The following is a 24,317-nucleotide window of genomic DNA, read 5'->3' as shown; positions in this document are numbered from 1 at the left end:
CTCGACGGGCCGCGGGGCGGAGCGACTGGTCTCGCGAGATTCTCGCGCGGCAGGCGCCGGAGGCCAGCATGGCGGACTCGCAGTCGATCGTGAAGCGGGGTCCTTTCCGCTCCACGTGGCTGCGTGCCCGCAAGACGCGGACACAGCTCGTTCTCAGCCGCCGGCCCCGCCGCCGGCTCGGGACCCTGCGCTGGTGCGGCCGGAGGCGCCTGCGGCGGCGGCTGCTGCAGGCCCAGGCAGCCGGCGCGGACTGGCGGGAGAGCGGCTGCCTGGTGTCGCGCGCGGCGACCCGGAGGCCCAAGAGCGCGGCCCCCAGCCGGGCTCCGGCCGCAGCCCCCGCTCCGAGCGGCCCCGCGAGCCTCCCCATACCGCCGGTGCGGCCGGCCGGCCCGGGCCGCGCGCTGGTGCTGCTGCCGCTCGAGCAGGTGGGTCGCGCCGGCGGGGCTGGCAGGGGACCCGGCCGCTCTGCAGGGTCTCCGGCGCCGGTCGTGCGCGTTCCTCCTGGCGGTGGTGCTGAGCGGGGGGCCGGGACCGACCTGCTGTGGGATTCTGGGATTTCAGAGCTGAAGGGGGTAGTGGTAAATAATACTAGTAGGTCCCATTTACTGGGTGCGTAGAAAATGCCAGGCTCGGTGTTGTACGTGCTTCGGGCTTGCGGACCCTTTTACCACTCCTGGCTCCTGTGCAGTCGTTAGCTTGTCTCCGCAAGTTTGCAGACGGAGACGCTGAGACGCGCCGAGGTCGCTCGGTGAGAGGGGCGCAGTGGAGGCGGAGCAGGCGTTCACACACGCGCCGCCGGAGTGCGGGTCCTGCGCTGCTCTCCGAGGTCTTCCTCCAGGGCGGGAGGAAAGTGTCTGGCAGTGGGCCCTGGTAGAGGTAGGGATCCGTGAGAGCGGCAGGCCCAGCTCATTGGGACCCCCTCGTTCGTGTGTCCGGATACACCGGCTCGCTCTCTAGCTGTCCTGGGATGTGGAATTAGGTTAGAGAGATTGAGTACCCGATGGTCACCTAGTTACTTGGAAATCTCCTCCGCTCGGGTACGTGAATAGCAATTAAGAGTTTAGAAAACTCGGGGCGCCTGCGTGGCTCAGTGGGTTAAGTCTCTGCCTTTGGCTCAGGTCATGATCTCAGGGTCCTGGGATGGAGCCCCCCATCGGGCTCTCTGCTCTCTCTCTCTGCCTGCCTCTGCCTACTTGGGATCTGTGTCTGTCAAATGAATGAATAAAATCTTAAAAAAAAAAAAAGAAGAAGAAGAAGAAAGAAAACATACTATTAGAAAAAAAGGGGGGGGTGCCTGGCTGATTCATTGGGTGGAGCATGTTACTTTTGATCTTAAGTTGTCACTTCCAGTCCCATCTTGGGCAAAGAATCTAGTTTAAAAAAAAAAAAAATTTAGAGGGCGCCTGGGTGGCTCAGTGGGTTAAGCCGCTGCCTTCGGCTCAGGTCATGATCTCAGGGTCCTGGGATTGAGTCCGGCATCGGGCTCTCTGCTCAGCGGGGAGTCTGCTTCCCTTCCTCTCTCTCTCTCTGCCTTCCTCTCCACTTACTTGTGATCTCTCTCTGTCAAATAAATAAATAAAATCTTTAAAAAAAAATTTAGAAAATTTCAGTCTCCTGCAACAGAATTTGTAATGTCACAGTTTCCTTTCTTTGTGCTTCTTCCCTAGGGTTTTACTTTTAGCGGGATCTGTCGTGTGACTTGCCTCTATGGCCAGGTGCAGGTGTTTGGTTTTACCATCAGCCAAGGCCAGCCTGCCCAAGAGGTCTTCTCTGCCTACACGCACGCGCGCTTGACTATCAATGCCGTTCATTATTCCATGCCTGAGAAAAGCAAGAAGGAGATGAAAAGGGAAGCCCGAGCTTTGCTCAGATCTCATCTTAATCGGGGTAAGGAAAAAACTGGATAATTTCCTGAGGGTATGTTAGAATAAGGCTGCTATCTTTAGATCCTTCCTATTGCAAGATATGGCGCACTCTTATGTCTCTATTTAAAGTGAAACTTGAGTGAAACTGGTTTTCACCATTTTACAGATGAGAAAAATGGCCCCAGGCCACACAAGTAGCTACCGTGTAGCAAAAGCTAACCTGGATTGACTTCTCCATCCAGGTGTGTTCCCTTGTATGCAGTGTGGTTTCCTGAAGAAAGCTTTCGAACTTAATTCCTGCTCTCAAAAAGTTGACAGTTCAGCCGAGGAGAAGGTGGTCCTAAAACAGTGTAGAATTTAATGGAGTTACTATTTCTAAGGTAGTTTATTTTTCTCTTTACAGATGACAGATGTTGGTTGATGAAGAATTTTTCTCCTCTGTGTTCCATCGTGATGCTAGAACAACTGAAAACCTCTACTGTGAACTTCTTAGTCAGCCATCCAGGTTTATCTTACGTTTTCGTACAAGAGGTAGGACCAGTTTTCATTCAGTTTTGCTAATTATTTTCATAGGAAAAGTCATGTCAGCTGACTATGGGATGCCCTCTCGGAAGATCAGTGTTGTAGGTTGTACACAGTGTCATATGTGAGTACAGTAAAATAGCGTAGAAAGGCGTATCGTGAAAAACATTGTCTCCCCTTCCGTGTTAGTTTTATTCCTCTGTGGAAGCCATCTTTTCATAATGTAGGTATTTAAATGCTTTTTGGAATTTTTAGTTATTTATTTAGGTTTTTCCCAAGGTGTTTTTTGTTTTGAACTTTAAGTACAATCTACCCCTCAGCGTGGGGCTTGAACTCATGACCCAAAGATCAAGGGTTGCATGGGTTGCATGCTCTACTGACTGCAGCTCGGTGCCCTGCCTGTTGGAAATTTTAAAATGGTTATCAGTTTTGTTTTTTTTTAAGATTTTATTCACTTGACAGAGACACAGTGAGAGAGGGAACACAAGCAATGGGAGAGGGAGAAGCAGACTTCCCGATGAGCAGGGATGAGCAGGGAGCCCGATGTGGGGCTTGATCCCAGGACCCTGAGCCTAACAAACTGAGCCACCCAGGCGCCCCTAAAAATGGTTATTTTTTTATCTTGATTTATTAACTTGAGATAGTGTAAATTTCATGGGGCGCCTGGGTGGCTCAGTTGGTTGAGATAGTGTAAATTTCCTCTATGAATGTACTTCAGTGTACTTAATAATTTCTCCCATCTCTATTTTCACCTCCCAAGTTTTTGCTGACCATGTCACTAATTTCTTTTTTAAAATTTTTAAAAATATTTATATTTTTTATTATATAAATATATATATTTTTTAATATAAAATATAGGGGTACAGGTCTGTGAGTCATTAGTTCACGATTCACAGTGCTCACTCACCATAGCACATACCCTCCCCATTGTCCATGGCCCGGCCAATCCCCGCCCCCCATTCCAGCATCTCTGTCTGTTTCCTGAGATTAAGAGTCTCTGATGGTTTATCTCCTCTGGTTTCATCCCATTTCATTTTTTCCTCTCCTCCCCCATCATCTTCTGCCTTGTTTCTCAAATTCCACATAATCAGCGAGATCATATGATAATTGTGTTACTCTGATTGACTTATTTCATGTTACTAATTTCTTAGTCAAGTTCTGTGGCTTTAATTGTCTCCCATGGGCCATACATTGAACCTACTCTGCGGGATTATGAGGCTGACTGGATGTGAGATGGGGAAGAACCGAGGAATACATGCTTTTGGGTGCAGGGGGTTACTGAAATGGGGGCATGTGGGAGGGGCAGATTGAGATCTTCACCTTGACATGCCTGTTAGACATCACTGGAGTTGTCCCGTGGGCAGTTGCACATGGGAGTCTGGAGTTAGGAGCTTTCCGCAGAGTGGCCCGAAGGCCGAGAGATAGGATAATAACACCAAGGAAGATGATACAGAGAGACAAGGGGTTCAAAGTCACAGCCCTTTGGCACTCCCAAGAAGAGGTCTAGATGAGGGAGCAGAGAGACTGAGAAGAGGGGTCACTGATGTTGGAGGAAAACCAGGCAACTGTGATCAGGAAGTCTTCGGAGGAACTGGAAGTGAATGGTTGTGCACCTGCCGCTGGTGGTAGTTGGGGGTAGGAGCCTCTTTCGGTCAAGCGCAGGTGCAGTAGGCTGCTGAGGGGGTGACCTCACCACATCAGGGTCAAGAGTCTAGGGAGGGAGGAACTCTCGGGTTTAATAGTAAGGGATTTTGCTTCTGTAGAGTTTAGCTGTAAAGGGAAGGGAAGAAATGACACAGTAATTGGAGAAGTGTGGCCAGAGTTTTGTTTTTGTTTTTTTTTTTTTTCTAAAATGGATGTAAAACTGGGCACGTTTGAACACAACAGGTGGGAATGATCAGAGCGGGGAGGATGCTGAGGACGCAGCAGAGGGAGGTGACGGCCGAAGTGAGGCCACCGAGGGAGGGCCTCTGGCTCTGGTGTCTGGGAGGGGCCGGCCTGGAGAGCTCTGGCAGTTCACTCGGAGTAGCTGGTGCAGGCACACGTTCTCTTTTGATTGTCTCGGTCCGCTCCGGGAAACGGGTCAGGGCCATCACTGAGTGGGAGCAGAGCTAGTGGGCAGGTGTCGGGTTGGAAGTGCGCGGAGAAGGTCCGCAGCGAGCGTGGGGGAGTGAGTAGACTGTTGCGATGGTGTCCGTTTCATCTAGTGCAGACCCAGTAGCCCCGTGAGGGCCATGGGGGAGGAAATGGGAACCCCGTGTCACCGGGCCTTTGCCTCTTGCAAATGAAGCTTCCAAACACCTTAATACTCTGTTTTCATTCATTTTTGGCTTAATTTTTTTTCTGGGACTTCACCACCACTGTTTATATTCCTAATGCTCCTGCTTGGGTAACTCCCTCCCGCCCATGTTTAATACATTGTAGAATTATTTTTTTATACAAGGCAGTGACCTTTATATGATGTCATTTTACAAGATGCCCTTATTTTATCCTCTGTGATTGATAGTTGAGCACAGTATAGAGTTTTTCCCTCGAAACCTTAAAGGCCTTGCTCCTCTGTTTCCTAGAATCCAGAGCTGCTGATAGGAACTGATTCTTGTTCCTTTTATGTCTTTACCCTACGGTTGGTGAATTGCATGAGGATACGGTCGTGAGTGGGTCCCTTCCTTGATCTCTTCACTGTGGAGACCCTGTTCCCTCCAAGCCCCGCCAGCTGCAGCGAGGGCCTGCTCCTCCGTTCCGTGGGTTGGTTGGTGGCTTCCTGGTGCTTCTGCTGGAGCGCTCATGGACGTAGTGGGCCTATCTTCAACCTTCTTCCAGCCCGGTCTGCACGTGTTCCTTGTCTTTTTACCTTATGTCTTGGAGACGGCCTTGATTTTGTTCTAAAGCACCAACCTGTTCATCGTGTGTGGTCTCTGTTGGATTGTCCTTGTGGCAGCCGCTTTTTAAACTAGGACACCTTTTCCTTCCCTGCGGGGTCTTCTGCAGAGGTGATGGCAGCTTGGAAGTGCGTGTGAACCAGGAGGACAGGCACGGAAACGACTGGAGGAGTACCTGACAGGACTCCCTGAAGGGGTGGCTGTGAGGGGGCAAGCGGGGGCCTCAGGTCTACCTTTCCTAGCTCGACGACTGTTTGAGGCTTACTAATTTAGAACTGGAGGAAGAAACGTGCACTTGTGTTCATGTTTTCTTAAAACTCAAATTGTTAATTTCAGAGTCCAACCTTCCAGATTAACTCTGAACATTTAGCCCTGAGGTCTGTTGGCATTAGAAGAGAGAAGAAAAAAAACGGCCTTCGTTTGACAGAGAGTGCCCTGTCGGCCATGGAGGAGTTGGTCACTGTGTCCTGTGGTGAGTGACCTGGTGATAAAGGGAGCATTCATCCCTCAGGGCCTCAGAGAATCATGAGTTACCTGTCGAGCCCTAAAGAAGGTGGCTAATTTGAGGCATCAATGTTTGTTTTGCCTCCAGAAGAAGTAGACGGCTGCCCTATCATTCTCGTTTGTGGCTCTCAAGACGTTGGAAAGTCAACATTTAATAGATACCTCATTAACCAGTTGTTAAACAGGTAAGAGTGGGGTTTTTTTGTTAAGATTTTTATTAGATTTGGGTCATGAAATAGGATTTTTGATTTAAGAAACTAGATGGGAATCCCTCCTGACTTCACGGCGGGGACTGTCTCCCAAGTCTGTGCGAAGGCGCTCAGCGGGGGGACGGCACTCCCTGTTGGACCGTGTTTTGGACTGAGGCACATCGGCCTCTTGGGGTGAATTGATCGTGTCACTTACCAGTGTCTTTGCGAGAAGAGTCACCTGGTCTCAGAATCTGTCTTTGTCCATACCCAGAGGTTAAGAGTAGGGAGCCGTTCTGTTGTGTTTTGAAAATCAGGTTTTAGGAAAGACAAAGTTGTATCCATGTTGTGAACGAGTACTGTGACCATACCTGCATCCCATTTTCTTGTTATATTTATTTTTATGTTGATTGCCATCTTTGGAGCATTCTACCTAATAGGCTGCATGGGGTGGGTTGGGCCTGCATATTGCATAAGGTCTGTAAGATCCCGATTTATTCTTGTGACAGGGGAAAGCTAGTTGAGATTTTCTTTATTTCTTTCAAATTTTCAGTATTTCCTGCGTTGACTATTTGGAATGTGACCTGGGGCAGACAGAATTCACACCTCCAGGTTGCATTTCTTTACTCAATATTACGGAGCCAGTTCTAGGTATGTATTACACATTTCTTTCGTGTTTTGGTTTTATAAAACTCAAGTATATTGGGGTGCCTGTGTGGCTCAGTGGGTTAAAGCCTCTGCCTTCGGCTCAGGTCATGATCCCATGGTCCCGGGATGGAGCCCCACATTGGGCTCTCTGCTCAGTGGGGAGCCTGCTTCCCCCTCTCTCTCTGCCTGCCTCTCTGCCTACTTGTGATCTCTGTCTGTCAAATAAATCAATAAAATCTCTAGAAAAAAAAAAACTCAAGTATAATGATCTTGAAAAAACAAAAAATTTAAGGGACGTCTGGCTGGCTCAGTTGGTAGAGCATGCAGCTGTCGGTCTCGGGGGTGTGAGTTCAAGCCTCACATTGGGCATGGATCCTACTTTAAAAAAATTAAAAACAGGGGCACCTGGGTGGTTCAGTTGGTTAAGAATCTGCCCTCGGGGGCGCCTGGGTGGCTCAGTGGGTTAAGGCCTCTGCCTTCGGCTCAGGTCATGATCCCAGGGTCCTGGGATCGAGCCCCGCTTCGGGCTCTCTCCTCAGCGGGGAGTCTGCTTCCTCCTCTCTCTGCCTACTTGTGATCTCTGTCTGTCAAATAAAATCTTTAAAAAAAAAAAAAAATCTGCCTTCCGCTCAGGTCATGATCTCGGGGTTCTGAGATCGAGTCCCGCATCAGGCTCTCTGCTCGGCCTGGAGCCTGCTTTCTCCTCTCTCTCTCTCTCTCTCTCTCTGTCTCTGCTTGCCTCTCTGCCTACTTGTGATCTCTGTCAAATAAATAAATAAATAATCTTTAAAAAAAAAGAATCTTCCTTTAGCTCAGGCTGTGATCCCAGGGTACTAGGATCAGGCCGTGTATCGGGCTCCTTGCTCGGCGGCGAGCCTGCTCCTCCCTCTTTCTCTGCCTCCGCTCCTCGTGCTCACATGTGCTCTCTCTCCAGTAAATACAATATCTTGAAAAAAAAAATTTAGCAAATAAAAACTAGAAAGGAACGTAGAAAAGTGAACATTTCCCTTACCAAACTCATGGTCTTCCTATAACTCTTCTGGCCTCTTAAAAAAAATACTATGATACTTTTCTAGGGTTCTGTTTGGGTACATGGAGCTGATAGCCATTGAGTTTTGTATAAACCAGAAACATGTCTTCTTGTGGTGCGCCCGTCGTATGTAAACCCATATGATATTGTAAACCAAGAAATTACATTAACACGATACTATTAGCTTTATTCAAAATTGATGAGTTACGCTACTAATAATGTTCTTTTCTGGTTCAGACTCCAAACCAAAGTCCCATGTTGCTTTTTTTTTTTTAATGGTAAAATATGCACAACATGATATTTACTGTTCGAACTGTTGCCCTGCGTACAGCTCAGTGACGTAAAGTGCGCTCACAGTGTCACATTCGCAGTGTCACATACCCTTCACCCCTGTCTGTATCTAAAACTCTATCATCCTGAGGTGAAACGCTGTCCCCATAAAGAACACTTGCCCCTCCTGCTCACCTCTCCTACTCTGTCCCTGTGAATTTGCGCACTCCACGCACCTCATGGAAGTGAAAACAGACTATTTGGCCTTGTGTCTGTTTTTTTTTTAACTAAGCATTTTTTTTCTTTTTGCTTATTTTTTTTATGTTTTTATCTTAGTCCAGTTAGTTAACACAGTGTCATGTTAGTTTCAGGGGTGCAGTGCGGTGACTCAGCACTTCCGTGTGTCCCCCACAATGCCCTCCTCCCTCCGCATCCCCTAGTCGCCCCCATCCACAGCACCCTCCACGCATCGGGGTTTTAAGATAGTCCATATCGTAGCAGATAATAAAAATTTATTTCCTTGTGGGCGAGTATCATTCCATTGTGTACATGTATCACATTTTGTTGACATGCTCAACTGTGGATGGACAGTGGGACCGTTGTCACTTGGTGGCTACAGGGAATCGTGCTGCTGTGGACATCCGCTTACGGTTACCTGTGCAGGTCCCTGCTTCTAGTTCTTTCAGTGAGATGCCAGGAGGGGAATTGCTGGGTCATGTGGTAACGCCGTGTCTAATCTTTTGAGAAACCGCCAGCTTGTTATTTGCAGCGGCTGCATTTTGCAACCGTGGGTGCGTGGGGCTCTCGCGTCTCCACGTCTCGTCATCTGGGTGACAGCTGTCCTGTCAGGTGTAACCCACTGTGGCTTTGATTTGCATTTCCCTGATGGCTGATGATGCGCCTCTGTTCCGTGCTTGTTGTTCCCGTGCTTTTGTAGATCTTTGGAGAAATGTCTGTGAAGTCCTTTGCCCATTTCTGAATTGCCTTGTTACTGAGTGTAGGCATCCTTTGTGTGTGTTCTTGGTGTTGATCTCTTATCAGATAAACTGTGCAAATGATTTTTCCCATCCTCTAGGTCTTAATTTCTTTTTTTTTCCCCTTCTTTCTGTTTTCTTGACGGTGTCCTTCGAAACACAGAAGTTCTTAATTTTTATGAAACCCAATTTCTTTTTTCTTTTGTTGACATTCTCTTGATGTCATATCCGCAGTGTTGCTAAGTCCAATATCATTAAGATTTTCCTGATGTTCTTGGAGTTTGGTAAGTTTTAGCTCTTATATTTAGTAAGTCTTTGGTCCATTCTGAATTAATTTTTGTATATGATACAGGGAAAGCATCCAGTGTCATTTTTTGCATGTGGATATCCAGTTTTCCAGTCATTTGTTGAAGACTGTCCTTTCCCCCACGGCATGGTCTTGGCACCCTTGTGGGAAAGCATTTGATCTTGCATATGAGGGCCTGTTTCTGGGCCCTCTGTTTTATTCCACTGGCCTAGATATCTGTCTTTTTGCCAGTTCCCTGCTAATGGAAGCGCGTGAGTCCCCCCAGCTTCATTCTTTTTCAAGATTGTTTTGGCCACTTGGTCACCTTGCAATCCCGTATGAATCTGAAGATCACTTTTTCCATTTCTGTGAAAAAGGCTGTTGGATTTTTTTTTTAAGATTTTATTTATTTATTTGTCAGAGATAGAGGGAGAGAGCGAGTGAGCACAGGCAGACAGAGAGGCAGGCAGAGGCAGAGGGAGAAGCAGGCTCCCTGCCGAGCAAGGAGCCCGATGCGGGACTCGATCCCAGGACGCTGGGATCATGACCTGAGCCGAAGGCAGCTGCTTAACCAACTGAACCACCCAGGCGTCCCAAGGCTGTTGGATTTTGGTTAGGGATTGCGTTGACTGAATCTTTAGCTCTCTTTGGGTGACATTGGCATCTCAGTTAATGATAAATCTTCCCGTTCATGAATACAGGATGTCTTTCCAGTTTCTTAGGTCTTTTTAAAATATTTTTCAGCAATCTTTTTTTAAAGATTGTTTTTATTCATGAGAGACAGAGAGAGAAGGAGGCAGAGGGAGAGGGAGAAGCAGGCTCCCCGCTGAGCAGGGAGCCGATGTGGGCCCCGAACAGGACTCTGGGATCATGACCTGGGTTGAAGGCAGACGCTTCAGCGACTGAGCCCCCAGGCATCTTCTTTCAGCAAATACTCTGTGGTTTTCAGTGTGTGAGTCTTTCATTTGGTTAGATTCGTTCCTAAGGGTTGGATTCTTTTAGCTACTACTGCAACAGAATGGCTTTCCTAATTTCTCTTTCAGATTGTTCACTGTTGGTGTGTAGAAACACGCATGGTTTTTGTGTGTTGACTATGTACCCTGCAACTTTGCTGACTCCCTGTGTTAGCTCTCATAGGTTTTTTGTAAATATTTTTGGGTTTTCTGGATAGATCCTCATCACCTGTGACTAGAAATAGTTTCACTCTTCCTTTCCAGTCCGGATGCCTTTGATTTCTTTCTTGTCTCCTGGCGCTCTCTGGCTGGGACCTCCGGGACAGTGCTGCGTAGAAGAAAACGTCTCTTTCTTGTTCCTCACTTTAGAGGGAGTGTTCTCCCTAGACGGATGCTGTCAGGCGCCGGTGTTTGTTGTCCTGTCATCAGGCTAAAGAAGCCGCCTTATGTGTCTCATGTGCAGAGTGTTTGTATCGTGAAAGTGCCGGACTGGTCAGCTGCTATTTCTGGTCTGTCGAGATACGTGTGGGTTTTTTGTTTGTTGACTTTCAAAAAAGGCAGATGATAGATCAGGTTGCTGGATGTGTTGTGGATCTAACCGACTTTTTGACAAAAATAAGTAGGGCACTCATACTGTTTTTATAGTTTTTTTTTTAAGATTTTATTTATTTATTTGACAGAGAGAGATCACAATCAGGCAGAGAGAGAGGGAAGCAGGCTCCCACTGAGCAAGGAGCCCGGTGTGGGGCTTGATCCCAGGAGCCCGGTGTGGGGCTCGATTCCAGGACCCCGAGATCATGAGCCGAAGGCAGAGGCTTTAACCCACTGAGCCACCCAGGTGCCCCTGTTCTTACAGGGTTTTTTTTTTTTTTTTTTTTTTTAAAGATTTTATTTATTTATTTGTCAGAGAGAGAGCGAGCAAGAGCGAGCACAGGCAGACAGAGTGGAAGGCAGAGTCAGAGGGAGAAGCAGGCTCCCTGTGGAGCAAGGAGCCCGATGTGGGACTCGATCCCAGGATGCTGGGATCATGACCCGAGCCGAAGGCAGCTGCCTAACCAACTGAGCCCCCCAGGCGTCCCTGTTTTTTTTTTTTTAAGATTTCATTTACTCATTTGACAGAGAGAAACCACAACTAGACGGAGAGGCAGGCAGAGAGAGAGAGAGGGGGAGAACAGGGTCCCTGCTGAGCAGAGAGCCCAATGCGGGACTCGATCCCAGGACCCTGAGATCATGACCCGAGGCGAAGGCAGCGGCTTAACCCACTGAGCCACCCAGGCGCCCCCGTTCTTACAGTTTTATCTAAACTGCTTGTTTGGACTTTGCTTTCCTGCTGGTTTCATTTTTCCTTCTTTTCTTTCACGTCTTCCCAAGTCTGTTTACTTCTCTTCTCCTTTCTTACCCCTTTACTGTTTCAGCAGGTGTTTCCCCAGACAAGGACACTCTGCTACATAGTCATGACGCGGCCACCAAGTCAGGGTAGCGATTCGGCCGGGGTGCGGTCCCTCTTCTGCCCTCCAGCCACCTGCCGGCCCCGGCCGTGGGTGTTTGCAGATACTTGTGTGTTTGCAGATACTTGTGTGTTTGCAGATACTTGTGTGTTTGCAGATACTTGTGTGTTTGCAGATACTTGGCTTCTCCCGTCTGGAGCATCCCCTCCAGCTCTTCTTACCTTTATGACCTTGATGGCTTGTCAGGGAGGAGTGCCTTTGTCCAGTGTCCCTGTGGTTTGGTTGAGATGTGGTGTTGGGTTCTCAGTGCATCTTATCAACAGGCCATTGTCAGTTGCCCTGTCACCAGAGCTGAGCTCTGATCATTTGTTCAAGTAAGCCTTTGCCAGCGTGTTCCACTCTGTAACTAGGTGGGTCGTTTCCTCTGGAGTGTCACTGCTCGTGGATCTCCTCGGTGCACAGAGCTAGGAAATGCACGCATGCTTAGCCCCGCACATGCGCATACGTGTGTGTGTATGGGCACATGCATACGTATGTGTACGTACACTATGTCTGTATCTCTCTGTATGTACATTCCCAGTGTATGGAGAGCTGTGAGTTTACTGTGGTTGTTCCGATCCAGCCTGACGGTCTGGGCTTCTTCTGGTTAGCCTCCCCCTTCCGTGTCTGTAAGTGTCATCTCTGACGAGAAGAACTGTGGCTGTGATTATTGCCCGTGTATTTCCATGTTTACTCAGTCCCTCTGCTGTGCAGGCCCCTTCCTCAACTGTAGGCTGCCCCAAATCCCCAGCCGCACCCTTGAGAGCTTCGCCAGCTCTGTCCTAGGTGGCCTTGCACCAGCCGCAGTGACCAAGGCCCTCACCCTGTCCACTGTTGCAGTGTGGTCCTGGTTATCACCTGCTGAGTGAGTTCCTGGCCCAGCCAGAGAGGGGAGTTAGCTCAGGCCTGACAGGGGCCAGGAGTAAAAGCATCTGCTCCAGAGCCTGCCCACCGGGGTTCAAGTCCAGCCTAGAGCTCATCGGGTGTGACCTCGGTCAGGTTAATCTGTGTCCTCGTCTGAAAATGGAGATAGTAATACTGCCTAGCTCATAGGGTTTTTATGAACATTGGAGACCACGTGTGAAGTGCGTGGAACGTGGTAAGTGCTAGGTTTCTACAAGTTCCTGCTCTTGTTTATTTGTCCTTTCTAGAATGTCCCGCTGCAGGGCTGGGTGGTGTTTTGTTTGAGGGTATATGCTAAGTACCTAGAACCAAGCCCAGGGTGTTACAGGTGCTCAGTAAGTGTTTGTTGAGTGGATGGCCTTATTAGGATAGAATGTGGATTAACTGTATGTAAAAATGAGCATGTCTTTGTGTGAAGTTGGAAGCTTAGTTTTTTGTTGTTGTTGTTGTTATTTATTTATTTATTTATTTAAGAGAGAGCATGAGCAGGGAAGTGAGGGAGAGGGAGAAGCAGACTGCCCACTGAGCAGGGTAACCCAGTGGAGGCCTCAATCCCAGGACCCTGAGATAGTGACCTGAGCAGAAGGCGGACACTCAACCGACTAAGCCTCCCAGGTGCCGGGAAAGCTTAGATTTCTTCTAATTTATTTATTTAAGTTTTTATTTATTTGACAGAGAGAGACACAGCAAGAGAGGGAACACTGCAGGGGGAGAGGGAGAAGCAGGCTCCCTGCTGAGCAGGGATGCGGGGCTCTATCCCAGGACCCTGGGACCCTGACCTGAGCTGAAGGCAGACACTCAATGACTGAGCCACCCAGGCATCCCAAAGCTTAGATTTCTGAAAATGGGATCGAGCTGCTGCTAGTAGTAGGATGTCTGGTAGGATGGTCTTTGATTTCCTAAGGATCTTGGTCACTCCTGATGGCCGAAGCAAAACCCTCACACTCATTCATTTATAAACGATTTTATTTATTTATTAGAGAGAGAGAGTAGGAGCACAAGCAGGGAGGAGGGCCAGAGGGAGAAGCAGGCTCCCCACTGAGCAGGAAGCCTGGTACGGGGCTCGATCCCAGGACCCTGGGATCATGACCCTGGCTGAAGGCAGACACTTCACCAACTGAACCACCCAGGTGCCCCCCCCTCACCTTTTTTTAAATAGTGACAGATTCAAACTCTAAGCTTCATCTTCCTAGGACCACCTTTCACCCACCAGAGGACACCACAGAAAATGGTGTATTATGGGAAGCCGTCTTGTAAAAACAACTATGAGAATTATATTGAGATAATAAAGTATGTGTTCAGTTCCTACAAGAGGGAGTCGCCTCTCATCGTCAACACAATGGGCTGGGTGTCAGGTAAGCCCGCAGGGGCAGCGCGAAGGGCTCTGGCTTCAGGCAGTAATGCCGGGCCCAGTTCTAGGAGACGCTTCCTCGTGGTCCTTTCTTGTCTCAGCACAGCTGTGCCACCTTCTCCTGGCAGCGCGTCACTGTCTGATGAGCGCGCTAGCTGCTTGTGTCCTCCTCCTCACAGACAAGGGGCTTCTGCTTCTCGTCGATCTCATCCGGCTGCTGTGCCCCAGCCATGTCGTGCAGTTCAGCTCTGGCCGGAGCAAGTACATGCCCAACCTGACCCCTGACTACGTGGACGACGTGGACGGCCTGTACACCAAGAGCAAGTCCAGAGTCCGCAACAGAGGCTTCCGGCTGGCGGAGTTCACGGAGAGCTTGGAGTTTGCCGACGAAGAAAAGGAGAGTCCGGTTGTGTTCACTGGACACAAACTGATGTGTGTCCAGTCGGACTTTGCATTTAGGAAAACGCCAAGAAACAGGTAATTAAACCGTCATGGCTGGGGAATGTAGCTGTTCTCTGCCGTGGAACGAGGCCTGCTGCCCTCGGTTCCTTAGAAGGGATGAGTCCTTCACGAGCTTTTGAATCCGTCTCCCAGCCCTGTGTTCGTAAAGGAGAATCTGTTCTTTTCTGAGCTGTTACTATCCCAACAGAAACACAGGCGGCCTCCAATTTGAGGGAGTGTGACTTCTCAATTTTCCCACTTTATGTTGGTGTTAAAGCAGTACACATTTGGTAGAAACTGTACTTTGGATTTTGGTCTTTTCCTGGGCAAGCACGATGCTGTACGGTGCTCTGCCCTGAGGCTGGGCGGTTTCAGTGGTTCCCGGCTCCGGGTCAGCCCGGAGGGTGAGCCACGGGGACTGACGCCATTCGGCACCCGCACAACATAGGCTCTGTGTTCGGTGATTCTGCCTAGCAGAGGCTAATGTGAGTGTCCTGAGCTCATTTAAAATAGGTGAGGCTGGGTGCCTGCATGGCTAAGTCATGAAGCCTCTGTCTTTGGCTCAGGTCACGATCCCAGGGTCCTGGGATCAAGCCCCACATTGGGCTCCCTGCTCAGTGGGAAGCCTGCTTCTTCTCCCTCTGCCACTCCCCTTGCTTGTGTTCCTTCTCTTGCTGTGTCTCTCTGTGTCAAAGAAATAAATAAAATATTTTAAAAATAAATAAAGTAGGTGAGGCTGAGTTGTGATGTTCGGTAGGCAAAGTGTCTTAAAGGCATTTTTTTTTAAGATTTTATTTATGTATTTGACAGAGTGTGACCACGGGTAGGCAGAGGCGGGCAGAGAGAGAGAGAGAGAGGAGGAAGCAGGCTCCCTGCTGAGCAGAGAGCCCGATGCGGGACTCGATCCCAGGACCCTGAGATCATGACCTGAGCCGAAGGCAGCGGCCCAACCACTGAGCCACCCAGGCGCCCCGGTAGGCAAGGTGTCTTAAAGGCATTTTTTTTTTTAAGATTTTATTTATGTATTTGACAGAGTGTGACCACGGGTAGGCAGAGGCGGGCAGAGAGAGGGGAGAGGGAAGCAGGCTCCCCGAGGAGCAGAGAGCCCGATGCGGGGCTTGTGGGGCTTGATCCCAGGGCCCTGAGTTTATGACCTGAGCTGAAGGCAGATACTTAACCCACAGAAACACCCAGGTGGCCCTATAAAGGCGTTTTTTTTTTTTTAAGATTTTATTTATTTATTTGACAGACAGAGATCACAAGTAGGCAGAGAGAGAGGAGGAAGCAGGCTCCCTGCTGAGCAGAGAGCCCGATGTGGGGCTCGATCCCAGGACCCTGAGACCATGATCTGAGCCGAAGGCAGAGGCTTAACCCACTGAGCCACCCAGGCGCCCCTAAAGGCATCTTTGATATCCGGTATTTTCCCCTCTTTGGGGTTTTTGAGGGTGGAACCGCCTTGTAAACTGAGGAAGACCCATACCCAGAGGGGCCCTGCAGCTCTGGTTTCCGGGAGCGTTTGAAGGAGAGTCTTTACACGTCACGTTCTCCAGTGGGGCTGTGGAGAGGGTCTGCAGGCGTTACGGTGGGACCATGTGGTCTCTCAGTGCATAACCCGTGTAATGACTGGCAGGCTCTGTCCTGAGGTTAAAGCTCTGCTTCACCCCGGTTTACTTCGCAGAGAGTCCCACAACAAGGTTCTTCGGGATTTGGCGGTCCTCGGTTACCTTGGCCAGCTGCAGCCTCCCGTGCCAAAACCGCTGTGTCCCTTACATGGCCTGACGCCCTATCAGGTAATCGAACTTGGACAAGGAATTCTCTGTGGACGCACCAAGCCCTTGTGGGGCTGCCGGTGCACGTTCTCTAGCCGCGGGGCGACGTTTCGCTCTGCCCCCACCCCCCACCCCCCCCCCCCCCCGTGGTGTGGATTTTGTGGTGACGACCTCAGTTTACAGACAGGGGTGCAGTGACCTCACTCGAGAGTCCGTGCTCTCAGCAGCTGCCCTGTGTTGGGCAGGACTGTGCTTCTCTGCTGCTCTAGAGTGTCTGGCTGACCCCAGAGGTGGCACCGGGCAGTCCAGCTCCAGTGCTCCCGCTGTGGAGCTGGCTGTGAGTCTGTGTCTTAGCCAGAGCTCGGAGGCTGTGCCAGAGCTCCTAGGACGGTTCTGTGGCTTCAGTCAGTGTTCACAGTGATTCCCAGCATCTGGAGAACTCTCTCTCTCTTTTTTTTTATTTTATTTTATTTTATTTTTATTTTTTTAAAATGTAGTCCATACCCAATGTGGAAATCCAATGCTGTATTCAGACTCAGGGCCCTGAGATCATGACCTGAACTGAGATAAAGAATCAGACACTTAACCAACTGCACCCCTCAGGAGCCCCCCAGAAACCAGTCTTTTTTTTTTTTTTTTTTTTTTTTTAATTTATATATTTTGACAGAGAGATCACAAGTAGGCAGAGAGGCAGGTGGGGGGCGGGGAAGCAGGCTCCCCGCTGAGCAGAGAGCCCAATGTAGGGCTTGATCCCAGAACCCCGAGATCATGACCCGAGCTGAAGGCAGAGGCCTAACCCACTGAGCCACCCAGGAACCCCCCAGAGACCAGTCTTGAAAGCATTTCATATTATTGTGAAAAGTGGATTCTAGGGTTAAGTGGATTCTAGTCGGCTAAGTGTCTGCCTTTGCCTCAGGTGAGGATCCCATGATCCTGGGATCATGGGTCGAGCGCCACATTGAGCTCCCAGCTCAGCGGGGAGCCTACTTCTTTCTCTCCCTCTCCCACTGCCACGTCCCCTGCTTGTGCTCTCTCACTTTCAAATAAATAAATAAAGTCTTTTTTAAAAAAAAAAAAGAAAGAAAGAAAGAAACGACCATGATATCGGAATTCCAGACGGCAAAAGATGAGGACAGCACCAGGCAGCATTTCCTACATGCTTACCATCTGCGTGCTCTGTCTAAGCCTGTGGTGACTTCTTTACTCACAATGGCTTTGTTATTTCCCCATTTTACAGATGCAAGGATCTTGAGTCAGCTTGCCTGAGGTGGCTAGTAAAAGTGGGGTCTGAGACTGGAGCCCAGGCAGCCAGACTCTAGAGCCCAGAGTGTTCACCCTCCGCTGCCCATACTGAGCGCTCCCTGTGTGCTGGCGTTCTGCTGAGCACATCACAGAGGGGCTGGATTCCTGGCTGCCCGCGGAGGGGGGAGCTCTTTCATGCCCTGATTCCAGCCTCGGAGACACTGGCCTGAGGTCACCCTCTGGGGGCACTCCTGAGGCAGGAGCAGTGGGGCTGGCCCATGAGGACGTGTCTCCCAGGCCTGGTGGTGAGATCGTCTCCCCTGGAGACACTCAGGCAGTTAGTGGAATGGGGTTTTGGTCAGTGGGGTCGTTTACTCCAAGATGCTCTACAGCGGACCTTGAAGCTTATACACCAGTAACTGTATCTGCCTGTTACTATTTCTTTTTTTTTTTTAAGATTTTGTTTATTTATTTGACAGACAGAGATCACAAGTAGGCAGAGAGGCAGACAGAGAGAGAGGGGGAAGCAGGCTTCCCGCTGAGCAGAGAGCCCGATGCGGGGCTCGATCCCAGGACCCTGAGATCATGACCTGAGCGAAAGGCAGAGGCTTTAACCCACTGAGCCACCCAGGTGCCCCGCCTGTTACTATTTCAAATTTGGTTTTGGAATCTAAGCAATATAACCAAATACTTCTGTACTTTACAAATTGGGAATTACCCAGAGAGCTACATGTTAAAGGTCGTTACAGTTTACTGGTAAACAGCACCTTCATGTGGGGTGTTTTGATAAATGCAGTCAGCCCATGTTGTAAATGTCTTCTTCCTTGTGATTTTCTTAATGAGATTTTCTTTTCTCCAGCCCACTTTATTGTGAGAGTACAGTATGTGATAACAACACACAAAGTGTGTGTTTATGTCATCGGGAAGGCTTCCATCACCAGGAGGTTAAGTTTAATCTTAACCATCCTAGTGGTTAAGTTTTTTGGGGGGATGGTCAGAAGTTATTTGTCGATGTTGACTCCGTGGGGTGGGGAGTCCGTGCCCCTAGTCTCTGTGCTGTTCAGGCCTCCACTTGTGCTTCTGGAGTTCGATCCATTTTTTCTTACTTCCGTATGTTACATAGTGAAATGATGGAGGCTTTTTCTCACTGAACGGAGGTTCGCTTTCTGACATTAGGAGACCTCTCAGCAAGTAGGGTTTTCATGGTCCCCCTTGACTTCAATGCTTTAGGGTATCCTCAGATTTGTGTCTTAATGTGTCTCCTTAGATAAGAAAGTTCCAGGCAACAGTTTGGATTTCTAGTGAGTGTTGGCTGGCCAGGAACTTCGTATGAATTTCCTAGGTTCAGTATATTAAAGTAGGGGAACACTGACCAGGGTTCGTTAGCATTTCTGTTCTGTTTAGACGCTTTTTGGTGGGCAGTTTGGCCAGTGTGACTTTAGATAGCTGCCTAGTCAACTTATAAAAACCAGAAGTAGCTTTTCCAGTGGAATTAATAGAGGGAGGTGCGGATTTATTTTCCAGGTCCCTTTCAATGCGGTTGCGCTCCGGATTATTCACGCTGATGTCGCTCCCACACATATACTATACGCTGTGAATGCCAGCTGGGTTGGTCTTTGCAAGATCCTGGATGATGTCAGAGGATACGCACATGGACCCATCCTACTCGCCCAGACTCCGATCTGTGATTGTTTGGGGTTTGGTGAGTCAGAGTAAAACATGTCTATATACCTACTGAATCCATCCCCTTCTCCAGCTGTATTTGGCTGGTCTTGACCTTGGAGCTGTCTCTCGGCTGGAGTGGTCAGTGTCTCTGCCTTCTAGACAGTGGCCCTGGGGGCTGGCGGGTAGGAAGGAAGCAGCATTTTCTCTGCTGCTCCTGCTAGCTCTAAATCTGGGATTTCTAAGGGCCCGGTCATGGCCTTAGAAATGTTTTCCCTAGGCCATCTGTCCACCTGCTAGGGCCCTAGATCCATCTTTAGACTGACTTTACACAGGATCGGCACAGCTGTGTGTCTGAGCTCTAGGGCCCACTCACTTCTCCGCTTGGGTATCTCACTGGCATCTGAGACTTAGGTCCAAGACTGAGGTCCTAGTTTTTTCCCCAAATGCCCTCCCACACTGCACCATCTCCTGTTCCCAGGCCTGTGAGGAGTCCTTGGAAGATTCACTCTGGTGTTTACGCCAGACCTCTGGGTCCACCCTGGCACCCCTTGCCTTCATTCGACACATCCAGGCCACTGGCAGGGGCGGGAGCTTGTGCGCAGAATCTGTCCGATGCCTCCATCTCATCTCTTCTCACTCTGCCAGTCAGAGCCACCGCTGCTCTGCTGGGCTTGGCACCGTCAGGTGATCTGAGGACAGATGTGAATATGTCACATCCTGGTGTTTCCCGTCACTCCGGCCCGGGCCTGTTGGCCTGGCACTGCTTTGGGCCCTTCCTCCTTCGCCAGGCCTGCCTCATGTGCTTGTCCCCCTGGCTCACTGAGGTCATTAAATGTCAGGGTACGTTTCTGGAAGGGTGCTGGACCTAAGTAGCCGAAAATGAGCAAAACCCTTACATAATCGAACACACGTGTCCGAGTTAGACAACATGACTTGTGAGAAGTGTTTCCACAGAAACTGTCACCTGGTACAGACCGTGAAGAAGGAATTGATGACAGGGAAAGATTGAGTCGTTTGCGTGTTCCCCACAGTGGCTTTTCTTCCTGGCCTGGGTGTGCCTTAACTTGAGACAGTCTGGGACTTCAGCAATAGGGCACTTCGGTTGCTCACAGCTGAACAAGGGGAGGGTTCCAAGAGAACTCGACCACTCCTGGCTGAGAGTGGTCAAGTACTCCCATGCCTTGGAACTTTATATTTTCAAAGTGAAACACAGTTGAAATTGAAATTCTTATTTTAAAAGCCATTCTACAATTCTCAGTGGTAGGGAGGTAGAGCATCTTCCGGAAAGGATCATGTGTGTGTGTTGTGTGTGTGTGTTGTGCCCTCAAGGAGTCTGCAGAGGGATCGACATGGAGAAGAGGCTTTACCACATCCTCACTCCGGTGCCCCCAGAGGAGCTAAGAAATGTCAACTGTCTGCTGGTCGGGGCCATTTCCATTCCCCAGTGTGTATTCAAGAGCCAGGTGAGTGCCACTCCCGGGGACAGCCCTGGAGGCAGCCGGAGAGCTCGCGGCAACAGGTGACCGTATGGGAACTCACACTTCGTTGGAGAGGCTGAGCGAGGCAAATGGAGGGTCCAAGCAGCCTCAGAGGCTCAGGGCCATGAATGGCCGTCGTTGGTGGCCCAGAGCCCCATGGTGGTGCCATTATCCCAGGAGTAGGTCATGGGAGAGAGAACAGAGGTGGTCTCTCCAGGACTCCTTCCTGACGGCGGTCTGTGGGTCCACCTGTGAGAAGGTCACGGGACGGTCCTGTTGGCCGAGGACACCCATGTGGTGGCCTGGGGAGGCAGCGGACATTCTCCCCTCTCAGCTGCTTGTCTGAACTTGTTTGAGAGAAATGCATGCGCGTCCCCTTCTCTCCTGCTGGTCGATGTCTCTGTGCGGTGGAATTGGACCGAACGGCGGCAGTCGCCTTTGTACCCGGGCCCGTTGGGTCGGGTGGACCCCTGCGGGAAGGGGAACTGGAGGTCTTGGGGTGCAGGGACCTCACTCAGACTCTTGGGGTGCAGGGAGAAGTTTGTACACCATTCCACAGTGTTTTCTGGGGAAGAGATGCAGCGCCGCAAAGTCTGATGCGCGGGGAGGGGGTGTTTCCACGTGTTCTCGGTGTTTCTGTTTCAGCGCGGGCTGGAAGGGACAGTCCCTTACGTCACCACCGATTACAACTGTAAACTTCCTGGAGCATCCGAGAAGATTGGAGCGAGAGAAACCAAGGAGACGCGTGAAGAGAAAGTACACCCAAAACCCAAACTCTACCGAAAAGTAAACTGACGCTGACGTCGTCAGTAAGGGAAGGTGCTCTTCCCGGGAAAGCGGACCTGTCTCCAGCCTGACGCCAGACCGACGGTGGCCGGGAACGGCGCGCTTCTGTCGCAGACGGTGTCTCCTGTGCAACTCGTGGATCCAGAATCAGTTTAACTCTTTTGAAAGCTGCGTGACCTCGAGTTTTGCCCTAGTGTTCTGTATGCTGCTTCGTACTTACTGTCTGTTTTATTTTCTAAAGAGTCAAAGCAGCAGGGAGAAGTTTGTACACCATTAAAACAGAACATAGTAGGTTCCTCACAAAGCCCTTCAAAGACCTGGTTGTTGGAATCTGAATAAAAATAGGGAAACAGGGGCCACAAAAATCTACCAAAGAAGGAAGGCTGGCCAGTGGGTTCGCGAGCGTAACCGGCTGCGGGGGCTCTCCTGGTCCTTGCCCGGCGATGGCCGACAAGCAGGGGGTCCCGGCGGCAGGGTCTACCTGTGGATGGTCGCCACTGGAGGGTCGCGCTCCTCCTCTGCTCCTCTGATGCCGTCCGTACCCTCGGTCATTCCCATGGTCCAGTGTTCAAAGGTTTCGTTTCGTCTGTTCAGTGTAATCAGGGTTTCGTAGATAAAACGATTGGACTCGAGTCATTCATCTTTTGTTTTTTTCCTCACCTGATGACTTTATGCTGAAAAAATTGCTCTCAAACCCAGGACACCTTTCCTAGGGTCTGCTTAGAACCAGCTCGGTCCTAACTGACATCTCGTCTTACACTGAGGACGCGCGTAGGCTGCCCTGGCACCGGGCTGTTTGGAAGAAGGACCATCAGCAGCGTCTGGAAAGCCCCCTCTTGCCTTTGACGTCTGGACCAGACGGAACTTGCACCTGCGGACGACCTGGTGCCACTTAGCACTTTCTCTGCGGGGTGGGGGGGTTGGGGGGCGGCTTCAGGAGGCTGGGAGTGATGCTGCTTTCCCAGGTGGCTTTGAGGGATATAGGGGAAACCCGTTCTTCATCTTCTCTCTGGTTGTCACAATTCTTGACCCTCCAGGATCAGAGTGATTTCAGGAAACAAGAACATTAGGCGGGGTCACGTCATTTGTCCGTTTAAATCTGTGAGAGTCATACCGAGGTAGCGTTTCACACTTGTGGATTCAGCTTCCTACAGGCCACGTGGAAGGCTGGTTACTCGGATAAGGATTTTCACATCGTGTTCATTTAAACAGTTGGTTATTGTCCTGATTCTTGGGGTGACCCCTCGGCATCTCAGAGACCCATGCTCCCACATTCTCCCCGGAGCTCTGCCACCCCCCAGGGTTGGTTTCAACTCCCTAGAGACTGTTTAAGGTCTAACTTCATTTGTCTTGTTTATATTTAAATTTACCTTGTGCCTGTTTTCTGTCTTGGTCTTGCCAAAATTTTGACAATCTGCCACCCTCCTTCCCTAGTTCCTTGAGTCTTCACAGTGACTCTCTAGGAGACACACAGTGACACACTCTAGGCTCAAGCCGCAGGTCTCAGGAGCAACGTAGGTGGTGCCCCTGGCAACCCGGTCCAGGCAGGCTTGCCTTTGGCCTGATTTCCTGCCGCCCTCGAGGGTTGTGCCTGGGGAGGAGGCAGGCCTTGTCGCTAGAGGGAGCTGCCAGCCACTGGTCTGGTGGCCGAGGGGCGAGCGCAGCCTGGAGCCTGCCCTTCCCGAGACTGGAGGGCTCAGGCTTCCTGGAGACTTGGCCAGCTCGGGGGGCCTGGTCAGACCCGCGGCCGTGCCATCCACCCTGGATGTCTGTGCCTGTGATTGTCGATGTCCGCAGCTGGGGCTTCTTGTCGCTTCTACCGTCCTTTGGTTCAGAATATGGTGGTAAGATCCACCCTTGAATTGTTTTTAAATTAACAAAAACTCAGTTGTGTGTGTGTGTGATTTTCAAAGCACATGCTTATTTGAAGAAAAAAATAACGTGACTTAGAACTCGAAAGCCCTGGTTGCTGATTTTGTGGTTCTCTAAAGGCCATTCTTTAGAAGAGGTCCCTCACAGGAAAGATACATGGGAAAGTAGGTGACACGATTCTTGGATTCTGGGGTTTGTTTGTAAACAAAGGTCAGTTCCTTGCTGAAGTGGTGGCCCTTCTAGAGCGTGGCCTGGGATGGAGAGAGGGCAGGACAGTCGAGCTGGTCTGCAGGGGCCCTGAGTGTTCGTGAAGTCAGTCTGGAGGAGGCCTGCGGGGCGGGGCGGGGCGCGGCCTGGGCTGGGACCCCTGGGACCAGTGGCTGCTTCCCTGCAGCACGCGGGATTTGAGCCCGGGGTGGGAGCACCCACTCGTGCAGGCCCAGGTTCCTGTGCTTGTGCCAGAGGGTGTTGTGTTTTTGTTTTCATTGTCTAGTTGGGAGTTTTATCCCTCAGGTTTGGACATGGCAATACGGTGGTCCAGGCAGCAGGCTTTGGTAGTAGAGCTCTGGGTCAGAACCCTGAGGGCCCGCGGGCCAGCCGTGGGACTGCGTGGGGGATACTCGACCTCAGCCTGCTGACGTCTTCAGAATGCTGGTGGCTGTTCCTTGGGGTGCCTGTGTGGTGGGTGCACGAGGACTGTCTGTACGTGGCAGGGCAGAACCCCATCTTTGGCTAAATTGTAAACTCTGAGAAGGCAGGGACCAAGATTGTGTACCTTGGTCACATTGGGATGACGAAGAAACTAAGTGTCGACATCCACGGCCGTCTCACCCTCCTGCCTGCAGGCAGGGTTCCCTCCGCGGCACTTTCCAGCCCGGTGAGCCGTCGTCAGAGCGCCCCAGCGGGCCGGTTCCGGTCTTCCGTTAGCCCCGAGCCCCGTTCCCCGTTCCTGGCAGTTCTTCAGAAACCCCCACGTAGCTGCTTTTAAAGTTGGACGAACCGTTTGCACGTGTAGAAAACGACTTTCAGTCACTGCCGTGTAGGTAACCCGGGTCCCTGCCATGATGCTGTGTTGTCTGGTGTTTTTCTAAATTGTGTGTGTGTCTTATAAAATTGGTGTCCTGCCGTATGTGTGGTTTTTTAATCCAGCTCTTTTCACTTAACTGTGAACTTCTGTATCATTAAATATTTTTGAGAACATGCA

The 24,317-nt window shown here is 50.3% G+C and overlaps 1 protein-coding gene across 4 annotated transcripts; it reads left to right on the top strand.

Moving 5' to 3' along the window:
- The first annotated feature begins 29 nt into the window (after positions 1–29).
- On the top strand, positions 30–24,317 carry NOL9 (nucleolar protein 9). Of its 4 annotated transcripts, none has more exons than XM_082686820.1 (12): positions 30–425; positions 1,668–1,887; positions 2,269–2,396; positions 5,603–5,738; positions 5,859–5,955; positions 6,512–6,609; positions 13,703–13,864; positions 13,962–14,337; positions 15,980–16,091; positions 18,837–19,014; positions 20,307–20,440; positions 21,101–24,317. In XM_082686820.1, exons 1-12 carry the CDS (start codon positions 69–71, stop codon positions 21,248–21,250), a joined length of 2,148 nt encoding a protein of 715 aa, XP_082542946.1. In that variant the 5' UTR covers positions 30–68; the 3' UTR covers positions 21,251–24,317. The 4 variants fall into 4 exon arrangements, with proteins under 4 accessions (XP_082542946.1, XP_082542945.1, XP_082542944.1 ...); XM_082686819.1 differs by having other exon boundaries at positions 31–425; positions 5,862–5,955; positions 14,040–14,337; XM_082686818.1 differs by having other exon boundaries at positions 31–425; positions 5,862–5,955.

The sequence above is a fragment of the Mustela nivalis genome (assembly GCF_964662115.1).
Source record: "Mustela nivalis genome assembly, chromosome: 10".
NCBI classification, from domain to species: Eukaryota; Metazoa; Chordata; class Mammalia; order Carnivora; family Mustelidae; genus Mustela; species Mustela nivalis.
This window is presented reverse-complemented; position numbering and strand designations above follow the sequence as displayed.